Genomic DNA, 13,943 nt, shown 5'->3' with positions numbered 1-13,943 from the left:
ACAGTACACACAAGAGCTGCAAATTACACTCTCAGAAATCAACTGTAACTGAATTGTAAATTGGACCCTTGAAATGATTTATCAGTAAGAGCTTACACAGATATCCATTTAATGGAACCCAAAAAGAAAGTAAGGAAATGTGTACAACAGATCCAGATAACTACATTCTTCCCTCCCAGGCAAACCTGCCTGCTTATTCTGTTCTCAGTGGGAATGCGTGAAGAAGAATTTAAAAATAGCCTTGCACCTGATGTGCTAATGGTTTTCCTCTGTAGGAAGATTGGTGGGTATTTGTAAAGAAAGTGCCATTCTCAGCAATATGTAAGCAATTTGACACTTCTGTAAGGAGAATTTAACAAATACAATGGGCTATTTGTCTGTGTATCCTTTTAAGTGAATGGAAATGTATGAGGCTCAAAGCTCAATTTAAATTACTTTGTGATTGCAGATAACACAATTTAATATTAACTTTAAGAAGAAGAAACTTGCCACTTTGAGTGTGTCCTTGTCAAGTATAAACAGTATTTTATTTATTACTTAAAGTCAAACGATACAGCCTCGGTAGGGTTTCACATAAAGGATATATGCAAGGGTAAATTTTAAAAATGCACAACCCGAGGTTTCAAATTTGCTGTCCATCTCCTTTCAGGTTGGTGTTTTGTGTCCTCCTCTTCGTGTACAATTACATTAAGTAGATCTAATTGTACTTGTCAGTGTTCTGTGTCGGAAAGACTTGATGTGCCTTAGTGCTAGAAACTGCATCTTTGGCTGTTCTGTATTTGCCATAGTGGCATATACAGTACTGACAGTCCATTCCTACAATTACATCGGTAGAAATGATGTTATCAGCAAAAAATGTTATTTAACCTTCAAAGATATAAACCTTTAAGATTTTTTAACATTTGCATTTGTTTAATTAGAACATCTAGTATGCTTTATTCTAATTATTTAAATTGGGGAAAAAGGCTTTAAAATGTGGAAAATAAAGTGAAATTCTGCTATAATTTTGAACTAATGAAATTCAGAACTTCTGTTAAACCATTAACAATTGCAGCCATTAAGATAATTATTTTTTCAGTAAAGTGAGAGTTTAGGAAACTCATTATGGTTCACAATTAATGTTATAAATAGAGAATTATTTTAATATTGAATATTAGAATCACAGCACAATAATAACATGGCACAGAATAGGTCTTTGGGCCAGAGTTTCAATGCACGGGATTGAGGACCTACCTAGCATATTTTTCAATGTTGCAGAATTTCAGCTGATCCTCTAAACACTTATTACGTGTTGTGAGAGTCTGCCTCCAGGCAGAGTTCCAAATTTCAGCCATCCTCTAGGTGAAAAGTACTCTTCCTCATGTCCCCTAAAACCTCCTTAAACTCTGCCCTCCTGTTATTGGTACATCTGACTAGGGGAGCTATTTCTCACTGCCCATTCTTTTTATGCTTTTCATCATTTTGATTCTGCACACGATGGTTGAAGCCCAAAATGAAGGTGCCAATTGTTGTTCTATTTATAGATGCCATTTGGTTACATCATTCAAAAACAAAAAGAAACCCAGCCCTTCCAAACTCATGTCATCAGTGAAATGCAAATTCATGTTGAATCTCTTCTGCTGTTGCCTGTTGAATGCATGGTTGTGTACACCAAGGTCCTTTAGTCATTCTGAAATCCCATTCACTTCTCACCACCTATTCTATCATTATAAATCCTGACCTTATTAGTCCTCACAAAATTCATCAGCTGCATTTCTCGGTATTAAGTTCCATCCTCCATTTCTTTTCCCATGATACCAATTGATTTGCAACTGAAAACTACCTGTCTCCCCATCACGATATCAACAGACTTTTATTTTATACCTTCTCTTGAAAAATGGATTCTCATCGCGACAGCGCTCTGTGGGTGCCCCAGTCTGTCTCATTACAAGCTCTCATTCATTTGAGGGCTGTGGTGGTGTGGGTGTCTGATCACAAGCAAAATCGTAGGAGGTGCAGGGTCATTGACTCAGAAGCTGACGCTGTCCTCGCCTGATATCCAAATGGCCATGTCTAACACTGCCAGTGGAACTAGGAATTCCTGGACAGATCAGGGAACAACTCCGAGTTCTTACCTGTTCCTGCATGTCTCGTCGGCTCATTTAATAAAGAGCTATTGGGAAACCAATTTGCTCTAGTTTATGAATATTCTATTGAACAAAAATCCTTTCTAATGCATCTGTAATAGTTGTATAATCATATGATAAAGCATTTGAAATTGAATGATTTTTTTTCCTCTTGACTTCCTGTCTGGTTAGCATGATAAGATTCTGCACATTATGGTTGAAGCCCGAAATGAACATGTCAAATTTTGTTCTATTTATAGAGACCATATTTACACTGTCGAAATGGATACATCATTCAAAGAACAGATTAATTTTAACAAAGTAAGTTGCATATGCTTTCCTCGGTTGTGAGATGCTACTCTCACGGTTTACACACGAGGCCCCATGTGCAGAACCCAGATAAGACTCAACTCCTGTAAATTAGAAAATCTGGTGATAAAGTATAGGGTAAACAAAGACAACTAATATCTTTTAATGAAAACAGAAAATTCTGGAAACTCTCAACAAGTCTGTGTGGAAGGAGAATCAGAGTTTATATTTCAGGTCAAAGACCCCTCATTAGAACTGCCAGGGAGAGAAAACAGATTGCGTCTACATTATGGAGGGGAATAATCTCTCAGTTAAGGAAATTTAGATAAGACCCTCCATTAAATTTCATAGTACCATTCTCATTTAATGTTATTATGGGAAAGTTTTGTTCAGGCGAACATACGCTCAGTGGTCACTTTATTAGGTACATCTGCTCAGTAATGCAAATATCTAATCAGCCAATCATCGAGGGGCCGAATGGTCTACTTCTGCACCTATTGTCTATTGTCTATTGTCAATCATGTGGCAGCAACTCAGTGCATTAAAGCATGCAGACATGATCAAGAGGTTCAGTTGTTGTTCACACCAAACATCAGGATGGGGAAGAGGTGTAATCGAAATTACTTTAACTGTGGAATGATTGCTAGTGTCAGATGGGTTGACTTGAGTATCTCAGAAACTGCTGATCTGCGATTTTCATGCACAACGGTCCCAAAAGTTTACAGAGAATGGCGTGAGAAACAAAAAAACATCCAGTGGATGAAAATTTTGTGGGCAAAAACACCTTATTAATGAGAAAGTTCAGAGGAGAATGACTAGACTGGTTCAAGCTGACAAGGGAGGAGGCAGTAACTCCCAATCACTCCATGTTACAACAGTGGTGTGCAACACATCAAAAGTTGATGTGGATGGGCTGTGGCAACAGAAAACCCTGAACATACACTCAGTGCTCACTTTGTTAGGCACTTACATCTTACAAGCAAAAGCTTGAAATGATCTGGGTGTGCCACAACAAATCTGTGTAAAAAGTGCCAGGCAAAGTTATTTTCTCAGCTGGATATTTCTTAATTATCGTGCAAAATTTAAATATCAAACATGCAGATTGTTTTGTATTGTTTGTAAAAACCAGTATTACAATGGAAATTAAATCTCATTAAAATGGAACCCCCTGCAGTAATATAGTCATTTACAGTAAATCAAGGCATATTGTTACCATGAATCAAGATAGTAAATCCATTAGAGTCTATGAAAATGCCTTTTAGCCTCCTATAACATTTTCTGATTGAAAGAAAAGAACAAATATTTATGCTTGGATAGTGTCTATAAGATGGTAGTGTGGTATGCTGCTGGTCCAGTAGTCCAGGTTCAAACTTGACTTTCTGTGCATACACATTCTCCAGAGTAAATACAGATGCAAAAAAAAATTTACATTCTCCCCCATCTCTTTCAGCTCCACACATAGATTACCACTCTGATCTTCCAATGGACTAGTTTTGTTCCTTGTAATTCATTTCCTCTTAATATATCTGTAAAAGCTCTTAAGATTCTCCTTCACCTTTCCTGCTAAAATAAGCTCATCTTCTTTTAGCCCTCCTGATTTCCTTCTTAAGTGTTCTCTTACATTTCTTATGCTCAAGTATCTCATTAGTTTCTGCGACACACCTCCCTTTTCTTAACCGGGGCCTCACTACCTCTTGAAAACCAAGGTTCCCTAAACCTGCTACCCTTGCCTTTGAAGGCCTCCCACCTACCAAAGTATACCTTTGTCAAAACACGACCTGTCCCGATCCACCTTTCCCAGATCCTATCTAATACCGTCAAAATGGTCCTCTCTCTCATTTAGAATCTGAACCCAAGGACCAGACCTATCCTTTTCCATTATTACCATGAAACTAATGGCATTTTGATCACCAGATTGAAAGTGTTCCCCTACACAAACTCCTGTCTCAATCCCCAGTAGGAGATCTAGAATTGCACAATCTCTAGTTCTGCACACTGGAGGAATGCCCTAGCTGGGCAGCCATTCATTGATTCTCATTTAGTTTTAATCTATAGATTTGAGTATGCCCACAAGGAAATTAATCTCAGGGTTGTATAATGGTGATATATATGTACAGATAATAAAATTTACTGAACTTAATTGAATTATCACGAGGACACACACACACTCACTCACTCACTCTGGAACATTCACTATATCTTGAATGAAATTGCAAGGAGACCAGAATTAAAATGTACCACACTATCTATGAACACACAAGGCACAAATGGTGAATGCTGTTTATTGAAAAAAAATTAAGTTCAACTAGATGTTGTGATTCCACTGATCATTCTTCTCATATTCACAGAAGTTAAACTGGCGATCAAAACAAGCTGATATTGACATATGTAGAATGAAGGGAAAACACAAGGTGAGAGGGCAGTATTTCCTTAATGGATGTCACTACACTGTGAATTTTCTGTCTGTCGTCATAAAACAATTTCCAATCTACTAGCCTTCTCTTCTAATGGGTGCCCCTGTTAATGGCTCTGTTTGTTACAATGGTAAAGTAATAGCTTACTGTTCCACTGTACTTACAGGTTTAGAGACAGTGCACTGTAATAATTGAATAATAAAACACAATTGTACTATGAACTGGCAGTAACATAAACTTTTGCTGCTTTAGGATGAATGTCACAATTTCATTAAATTGCTTCTGAAGAGAAACGATGACACGTTATTCGTCTGCGGGACAAATGCTTTTAACCCATCATGCAGAAACTATAAGGTATGTTCCTTCATATGCCTTTCTGACTACGAAGCTTCTCATTACTATCCTGGGAGACAACATCAGACGATTGTAACTCATTCTGATTCAGTATCTGAATCTCATTGTAAAGTCAGCAGTGTAATTCCTTATTTATTTTTCAATAGATTCTGTGTTCAGAAGTATTTTGATCATAGATAATATGGCAATTATATAGTTCCAAATTAAGCTGAGTGTTTCTGCTATCCAAGGTGTGCAGCCTGGCTTCATGTTGCATTTAAAAGGGACAATCTAATTTCAGCGTGCCACGGTCTATTAGTGTCTTTTAATTCAGACTGCTTCAGAATGACACAATATTAAAACAATTCCATCCAGATCTTGAAATGATGGAACAGCAGTTACAAAGAGCTGTGAGCAATGATGTAACCAGTCGAAACTGTCCTTGGCTTTGAGGGCCGCACGACATGAGAATGTTAAACAGCAAATATTAGCAGTGTCAAAACTAAATGGGGGACTCATGATATTAATTGAGATGGGTCAAAGGTTGGACTTATGTTTCAAGACGCATGAAAGAAAGAAGTGGCCTTCTGAGAAACTTTGTAATAAACACACGACCTATCATTTCTCTAATTGCTGCTTGTAGACTTTGCTCTGCAGGTACAAGAAACAGAAGCAACAAGGGCCATTGGTAACGAACATCACATCTCATCTGTGACCCTCACTTCTCATTTATGAACAAAACTCAAATAACAGATGTATTTTTGGGGACGCTAGGTAAATGTGTGAGGGGGAATGAGACGGGTTTATGAAGGAGGATCAGGTAGAACATAAACATTAGAATGTATCTGAGGCATAGTGACCTATTTATTAGCTGTAAACATTAAGCAAGAGGTGTAACAATTAGAATGATATATACTTGTAATATAAAGATGTTGTGAGGATATCGAATGCGCTGGACTGTTAAATTCCAAATGAGAAAAATGCATCCAGGTCATCTTCAAGGAGCGGTGCCTCAGAAAGGTAGCAACCATTATTAAGAACCTTCACCACACAGGACCTGCCGTCTTTTCATTGTTACCATCAGGAAGGAGGTAGAGAAGCCTGAGGGCAAACACTCAAATGATTCAGGAGTAGCTTTTTCCACACTGCCATCTGATTTCTGAATGGATATTGAACCCATGAACACTACCTAATTACTTTTTTTTTGCACTATTCATTACATTTAACTATTTGTTATATGTATATATTTACTGTAATTTACCGTTTTCTTTTTCTCTATTATTATGTATTGTATTGTACTGCTGCCACAGTTAACAAATGTCATGATATCTCCAGTGATTTAAACCTGGAAATGAAGCCCCAGTTTCAAATAGTAACTTGCCCATATTTTCCATAGAGATTTGGAAAAGTTATGTGGAGACAAAAGTCATTTATCCTTCTTTTCACATTCATTCACAAGAGATCTGGTGAAGCAACTGTCTTTCTTGATGACAGGGCTGGGATGGATGGTAAGTAAGGGGACGAACAGCAGGCTTAGAACTTTGCAAGTGTCGAAGTTTAGTCTTACCCATGATCTGCAACACTTACCTCCTGGCAACAGAAAATAACAGCATGCTGATTTGACATTGCTACGTTCTGCAGAGCTCAAACAGTACAATTTAACTATAGAGACACATAGCAAGTTTCCACAATTTTCTGGAGAGAAGCCCTGGCAATTCTTTTACCATTGCTGATTACATCAGGAAAAGAGACATCTGCAGTCAATGTCATCTCCATATCGAGAGAGCAGCAGACAGTCTTTTTAAGCTCATTGCTTTGGCAGCTGTTGAATTTTAATACCTGGAAGCAGCTCAAGCAAGTGGTCTCTCCAGCTTGGCTTGAAATTTGTTTTCCCACTTTTGCGCATTATACTCGAATAGGTTTCTTGTTTCACAGTGGGTTTGGTTTCACATTAATCGGAGTTACCTGATCTGGTGAAAGGAAAGTCAGTACAACAGCTCCTCAGATGAATCTTCTACAGTAACTAACCTGCTTCTGGTGACGCCTATCTTGTTTCACCCCAGCTTTTACAATTCAATCTTTGCTGTACATTCAGTGATGCAGATCAAAGTCTGGAAATTTGTTGCACTCCAGAAGAGTGCAAATCGTTAGTGTCAAAAATTTTTCGTAAGGATTTGCCACCGGGAGAAATACAAATATTTAATGCTTTCCCCATCTGCTCATCGGAATAAGGGATACTGATTACCACACCTGTTGATTTGCCATTCCACTGATGGAAATAGTCCAGACTCTGGCAGTAGCTCATTGGTCAATAATGAACATCATCTAAATACTATTACGCTTATTTCTATTCTTTACCATTACTAATACCTTAGAAATGTCTCAGACTGGCCAGCAGTCTGAAATTGGATCTTTTGGGTCCTTTGTGATGTGTCTGTCTTCTCATTTAAGTGCAGCAAGGTATATATCCAATCCAATAGGCAGCCTCAGGAGAAAAATGCCTTTTACATAATTCTAACTACAGAACCGTTGGAACACCTTGATGTTCTTTTAACTTGATCTCAAGTTAACTGCTTTCATATTTAAATATCTCCAAATAAAAGGATGATGAATTTGGATTTTAAGCAGCACCTTTCATGAAATCGTCAAATCATTACGTAGTTGTTGAAGTAATTCTGACCTTGAATTTAGCAAACAATGTCCGTGAGGTGAAGCCTACAATCAGAGAAACGACTGGTCTTTTAGGAGGCTGCTCAGGATACGGGGAAAAGATGTCGCTAGTCTCCTGAGAATATTGGCTTTGATTTTGAGTCAGATGAGTCTCTTGCTTAGTACTTTATCTAAAAGCTGGCTCTGATGATGAACAATCTCCATCAATACTGAACTAAACTATCAGCTTCTATTATATAAAATCATATAAATACTAATTATGGAAATCTGAACTCAAATGAAAGAACCTGCTAGAAATTCTCAGCCGGTCAAGCAGCATCTGTGGATAAGGAAATGGGATTAAAGTTTCAGGTTGAAAGATGCTAACTGACCTGCTCAGTACCTCCAACATTTTCTCTTTATATTTGAAGCAAACATCTATAGCAGTATTATGAACCCTGCCACTGAGGAAGATTTAACACATTAAAGATTCATTTCATTTCAGCTGCAAGAATAACTCTTTGCATGAGTTATTGCTTCACATCATTTGAAGCTGGGATGGTCGTAGATGATCACCCCATTGAGTAAAATGCATTATGCAAAGCTAACAACACCTTTGAACAATATTATTGGCCTTTTGCTCAATAATTTGAACATGAATTCTTCTTGCCGGTTTCAGTTAGACACCCTGGAGGTCCTTGGAGATGACAACATCAGTGGAATGGCAAGGTGCCCTTATGATCCAAAACATGCCAACGTCGCACTTTTTGCTGGTAAGAAACTTTCTAGACTCTGTGATGAATACTCAGTAAAAAGGTACTCATTTAACTTGCCATCTCATCAAATGCAATCTCACACAAACAATACTCCACATGGTTTGCCAAACCATCATGTTGTAAGCAAATCAGTGCCTGACTAGAAGATATATAAGGGGAGTGGCAAATGATGGCTAACCTATCAACTGCGGAGGTTTAATTGGGAATGCAGAATACTTTGACCAATACAACAGTCATTCCATTGCCAGTAAACTTTCTCAATCCAATGATCTTTCCTCCTGTTACCTTACCACCCCTTTAAAGTTTAGATTATCTGAAGTTTTACTGTTTATATCCTGTTCCCCGCTAATTTTTATTTACTAAACACAAAGTACACTGCAGATGCTGTGGTCAAATCAAGGCGTAGAAACAAGCTGGATGAACTCAGCAGGTCGGGCAGCATCCGTTGAAATGAGCAGTCAACGTTTCGGGCTGAGACCTTTCGTCAGGACTGAAGAAGGAGGGGGCAGGGGCCCTATAAAGAAGGTGGGGGGAGGGTGGAAGGTGCCAGGTGAGTTGGAGAGAGGCAGAGATCACAGGGGGGTGAGCAGTGAGAAATGGTCTCACTGAACTCCCGTCGAAGAGAAGATTTAAACTTCTTCAGGGTAGGCATACCTCGAAGAGACTTCGCAGTGGAGTAACAAATACTAAACACACAGTATACTGCAGATGCTGTGGTCAAATGTAAACTATTTGACCATAGCATCTGCAGTGTACTGTGTGTTTACATTTGACCACAGCATCTGCAGTATACTGTGTGTTTACTATTCATCACTCCACTGCGAAGTCTCTTCGAGGTATGCCTACCCTGAAGAAGTTTAAATCTTCTCTTCGACGGGAGTTCAGTGAGACCATTTCTCACTGCTTAACCCCTGTGATCTCTGCCTCTCTCCAACTCACCTGGCACCTTCCACCCTCCCCCCACCTTCTTTATAGGGCCCCTGCCCCCTCCTTCTACAGTCCTGACGAAGGGTCTCAGCCCGAAACGTTGACTGCTCATTTCAACTGATACTGCCCGACCTGCTGAGTTCATCCAGCTTATTTCTATGTCAAGTTTTATTTTCTGTTCTGGACCTGGAGTGATTTCCTCTCTCATCCTCATGAACTATGTCCAATTCACTTTAAGGGCACTTTAAGATCAATCAGATCTGTGGCAGCCGGCAAGGGCTCCATTATGTCTGCCAATAATAGGCAAAAAATTTACACATAATGGCGGGCGATTGTGAGCAAAGATCCTGAATTCAGTATTAGCTAATCATTAGACCATAAGATTTGTGAGCTGATTTAGGCCATTTAGTCCATCAAGTCTCTTCTACGATTACTGTCATTGCCTTGCTTCTCATGGAATCCAGTAACTAAGCCCAAACTTCCTGTAAGTGTCAAGTAGATACACTCAGTGAATCTGCACCAACTTTGCTGTCGCGAAATGAGTGTAAAAGCTTCAGAAAAATTATATTTTTATTCAACCTTATATAACTAACTTTCTAGCATTTTAATATTAAAAAACATTTTAAACATATTTAGTCGTATGTTTAACCTGTAGTGGTTACTGAAACTTTTGAATGCGCTTATCAGAGACATACATTGACGTGCCCCGACATTCTGTCTCTGTAACAGTGTTCTCCTGTTTTCCTCATTTCATTAAACAACAGAACTTTAAGTGCTCTGGCTTTGAGTTCTCAAAAATTACTTCCCTAAATTCCATCAGCTCTTCATCCCCTACCCTTTAAATCCTTCCCAAATCCTGTCTCTCCAGCAGAACATGTGCCGACCCTTCCTAATGAATCTCTCCTGGCCCAGAGCCCATTTTCCATTTGCCCATCTGTGAAGCGCCTTTACAAATTATTTATATTCACAGTACTATATAAAGGCAAGTTGTTTACTGACTTTTCTATCATAGTGGGGGCTTGCTGTAATTTACGTTAAAATGCAACTACTAAGTAAGCTATTTGCTCAAAAGTAATACCCCACAGCAACATTGAAAAATCTAGACCATGATTCAAGCAAGCTTTTTAATCCAGAAGGTTTTAAAGAATGGAAGATAAACAATGCAAAGTATTCTCACTTGTGGGGAGGGGAAAGAGTGGGGCAGAGACAGGGGTGTTAATTTCAGACCAATATTTTGTTGGAAGAATGAAGATTTGATCTGGTTGCAATATCTGCTTGGAAAGCTGTATGCGTCAACACTGTGTGTAATCAAGGGTACAGATGAAAGGGACGTAGGACATTCAGGCAGACATATGGGCCTCAGTAGAAAATCTTACAGCAATACCTTGCTTGTCCAGACTTGGCCAGAATCCAAACTTTCACTATGAAATTTTAAGCAGACAATGATAAATGTAGGGTTTTTTAAAAATTATTTCTCTTGCTCTTGGAAATGGTTCTGAAGTTAAATGAATCACAGTGAAATTTGATCAGGTCTACTAATGAAGCAATTAGTTTAGGGCAGAAAAGGATTTGTTGACAAACTAGTGCACTCCCAAATATCAAAAAAAAAGTCGGGCTGCTTTTAAGATCAAAGCAAAACTGAAGAAAATATCCAAACCTGAATTAAAATCTTAATATTGCAATAATCTGTAGGAAATTTCAAACTTTTTACTGCATATTTCCCATTAAAGCTACATTGTCTGATAGTGTGTGTTGTTTTTTTGGTCTGTTTCAGAAGGTAAACTTTATTCAGCAACTGTAACTGACTTCCTTGCCATTGACGCAGTTATATATCGGAGCCTTGGGGAGAGTCCAACTCTGCGGACAGTAAAACACGACTCAAAATGGTTGAAAGGTGAGAAAACAGAAACGTTTCAACACCTTGCTGTCAGGCAGCCAACCAATCATTATCTTTAATTATTAAAGATGTTGTGGATTTTATTTTGCTTGAAGAAAGGAGATATTTAATTTGAGTGAAGTACAAGTGGTGTCACACTTATAAAGCATACCTCAGGGCATCTCAGAAACATTCCACAGACACCACGTGGAATGTTCTTCATATCATCGTCTCACAGCTTTGATATCACTGGACAACAAAAGTCTTTTGTTTCCTGAATACTTTTGGATGTACCTTATGGAATTTGGGCTGCAGATCATGAAGGTCACTATGAAATTTCCTTATAATGCACTTTTTAAAAAAATCACCAATATTTGTTACTTCAATTCATAATTCAAATCAGAATAACTGATGCCAAGATTAAGGAAGACATTTTTGTTGGTCCACAAATCAAACAAGCCATTAATGACGGGCAATTTGAAGAACTTCTAGTGGGACTGGAGAAAATCACATGGAAGGCATTCAAGGATGTTGCTGATAATTTTCTTGGCAACCACAGAGCACCAAGCTACGTGGTTGATAACATGCTTCAAGCATACAAAACCATGAAGTGCAACATGTCACTTAAGATTCATTTTCTGCATTCCCATCTAGACTTCATCCCTGCAAATCTAGGTGCTGTCAGTGGTAAGTTTTCACCAGGACATTGCAGTTGTGGAGAAACGGTATCAGGGAAACTAGAATCCGTCAATGCTAGACACTTCAGAGAGAAGCCTCAGACACTGAGTATAAACAAAAGTTATCAACAAAACATTTAGCTTAGTTGAACTATTGCAAAGTGTCAGCACTGTAATGCAACTAAACACATTATATTCAATAAAATATCTCTTGTTTCTCCAAATTCCCAAGTGATGCAAGTAGCCTGAAATTATATTTGTGTTCAGCGTCAAGCAGTCTATCATAAACAAAAAAAGTTTCTGAGGAAGCAAAAAAATTGTTGTCCCGTGTATTTAAAAACCCTTCTCCTACATGAAATTGCATGCAGATAGTGATGATGCAGTTATTCATTTTGCTTCATCTGATGCTATCTATCTCACTGAGAAAGCTGCATCATACCGCTGAGATCTAACTCCAGCCATTATCTTAAGTTGCACATCTGACACAGGGCACAAGTATTAAATGGAAATGTTTCATTTTCTTTCCACTTGCAATGTGTTGTTCGATGATCTATATATGCTCAAACTCTGTTTGAACTCTGTGTAAACATGTGCTTCCTCATTTTGTTACAGAGCCTTACTTTGTCCAGGCTGTGGATTACAAAGATTATATCTATTTCTTCTTTCGGGAAATAGCTGTAGAGTACAACACCATGGGAAAGGTAGTGATCAGAATTTTCCTGAATATTGTGGGGCTAAAGTTATAGATCGTTACTGCTCTAATCTGGAGTAAACCAGTCTTGATATGTTGTTTGCTGTTTCTTTCTTTTTAACTAACATATCCAATACAAAGTGAATAAATAATTGCCAGGGCAGAATCTTAAGAATAATAGGAACAAATGTATTCTGCAATGAAAGAGACAGATATATAGAGCAACACACACAAAATAGTAGAGGAAGCAGCGTCCATGGAAAGAATAAACATCAACTCTTTATTCATTTCCATAGACGTTGCCTGGCCTGCTGAGTTCTTCCATGATTTTGTGCGTTGTTGCTCTGGATTTCCAGCATCTGCAGAATCTCGTGTTTAGGTTTAGATATATGCAAAGTTTGTGAAGGAAGGAAGGATACCGACGGAGTGCACAGGACTAAACACAATAGTTAAATGCTTGCAGAGTTTGCATGTGTGCTTGCAAAGTGATTCTACCAGCTAAGATCCAGAGTCAGGCTAAGAAGGTCACTGAAATTATGTGATAATGATTTTATCATTCCTACAAGTCAATCCTATATGCCAGGCAAGGCTTGAGGTGGCACGAACACAAACTGAAAGCTAAACAGTCCATATCAAATGAGTTTCCAACATTTAAAACAGGAAGATTACTGTTTCTGGAACTGCAGAGGGATTTAAACATTTGTCCTAAAATGCTGGCCTGAATGCAGCATCAGTCCAAGAAAGGGAGTAGAGGGAGTTTTGTAAAATGTTTATAAAAAGGCTCCTGACTTGAGTGAAACATTTTCCTGTTGGTTCTCATAGAAAGAAAAGGTTGATTGATTTAGCTTGAGGATGTGCTTCCCTTGTATATAAACATGAAACTCAAAGAAACACTTCTGTAATATGATTATCCAGTAAATGAACAGAGGGTAAAATACAAATTCAACACTCATTAATTTTGTCTTGAGAAATGGTACTGAGCATTTCTAATGCATAAGGAACACATTGAGATGATACTATACTTACTGTACTGTTGTACTAATATCCTAATCTACACCAAATATGAAAATACCTTTAAATTCCCAATCAAAATTAACAGACTACAGGCATACTATTTTCCCAGGGCAGAAGTGGCAAATAGAAGGGGCATAGCCTTAAGGTGTGTGGAGGAAAGTACAAGGGGAAA

At 38.2% G+C, this 13,943-nt stretch overlaps 1 protein-coding gene across 8 annotated transcripts in view; it reads left to right on the top strand.

The window, feature by feature from the left end:
* sema6a (sema domain, transmembrane domain (TM), and cytoplasmic domain, (semaphorin) 6A) overlaps positions 1-13,943 on the top strand; it is a 96,053-nt gene that overhangs the window by 42,475 nt on the left and 39,635 nt on the right. For all 8 annotated transcript variants that reach the window (XM_059969620.1, XM_059969619.1, XM_059969618.1 and 5 more), the window contains exons 4-9: positions 2,366-2,426; positions 4,763-4,825; positions 5,081-5,182; positions 8,490-8,583; positions 11,288-11,407; positions 12,679-12,767. In XM_059969620.1, the coding sequence (XP_059825603.1) occupies positions 2,366-2,426; positions 4,763-4,825; positions 5,081-5,182; positions 8,490-8,583; positions 11,288-11,407; positions 12,679-12,767 (529 nt within the window). The remainder of the gene's footprint in view (positions 1-2,365; positions 2,427-4,762; positions 4,826-5,080; positions 5,183-8,489; positions 8,584-11,287; positions 11,408-12,678; positions 12,768-13,943) is intronic.

This window comes from Hypanus sabinus, chromosome 5 (genome assembly GCF_030144855.1).
Source record: "Hypanus sabinus isolate sHypSab1 chromosome 5, sHypSab1.hap1, whole genome shotgun sequence".
Lineage (NCBI taxonomy): Eukaryota > Metazoa > Chordata > Chondrichthyes > Myliobatiformes > Dasyatidae > Hypanus > Hypanus sabinus.
The sequence above is the reverse complement of the archived record's forward strand: the minus strand, read 5'-3'. Positions and strand labels throughout refer to the sequence as shown.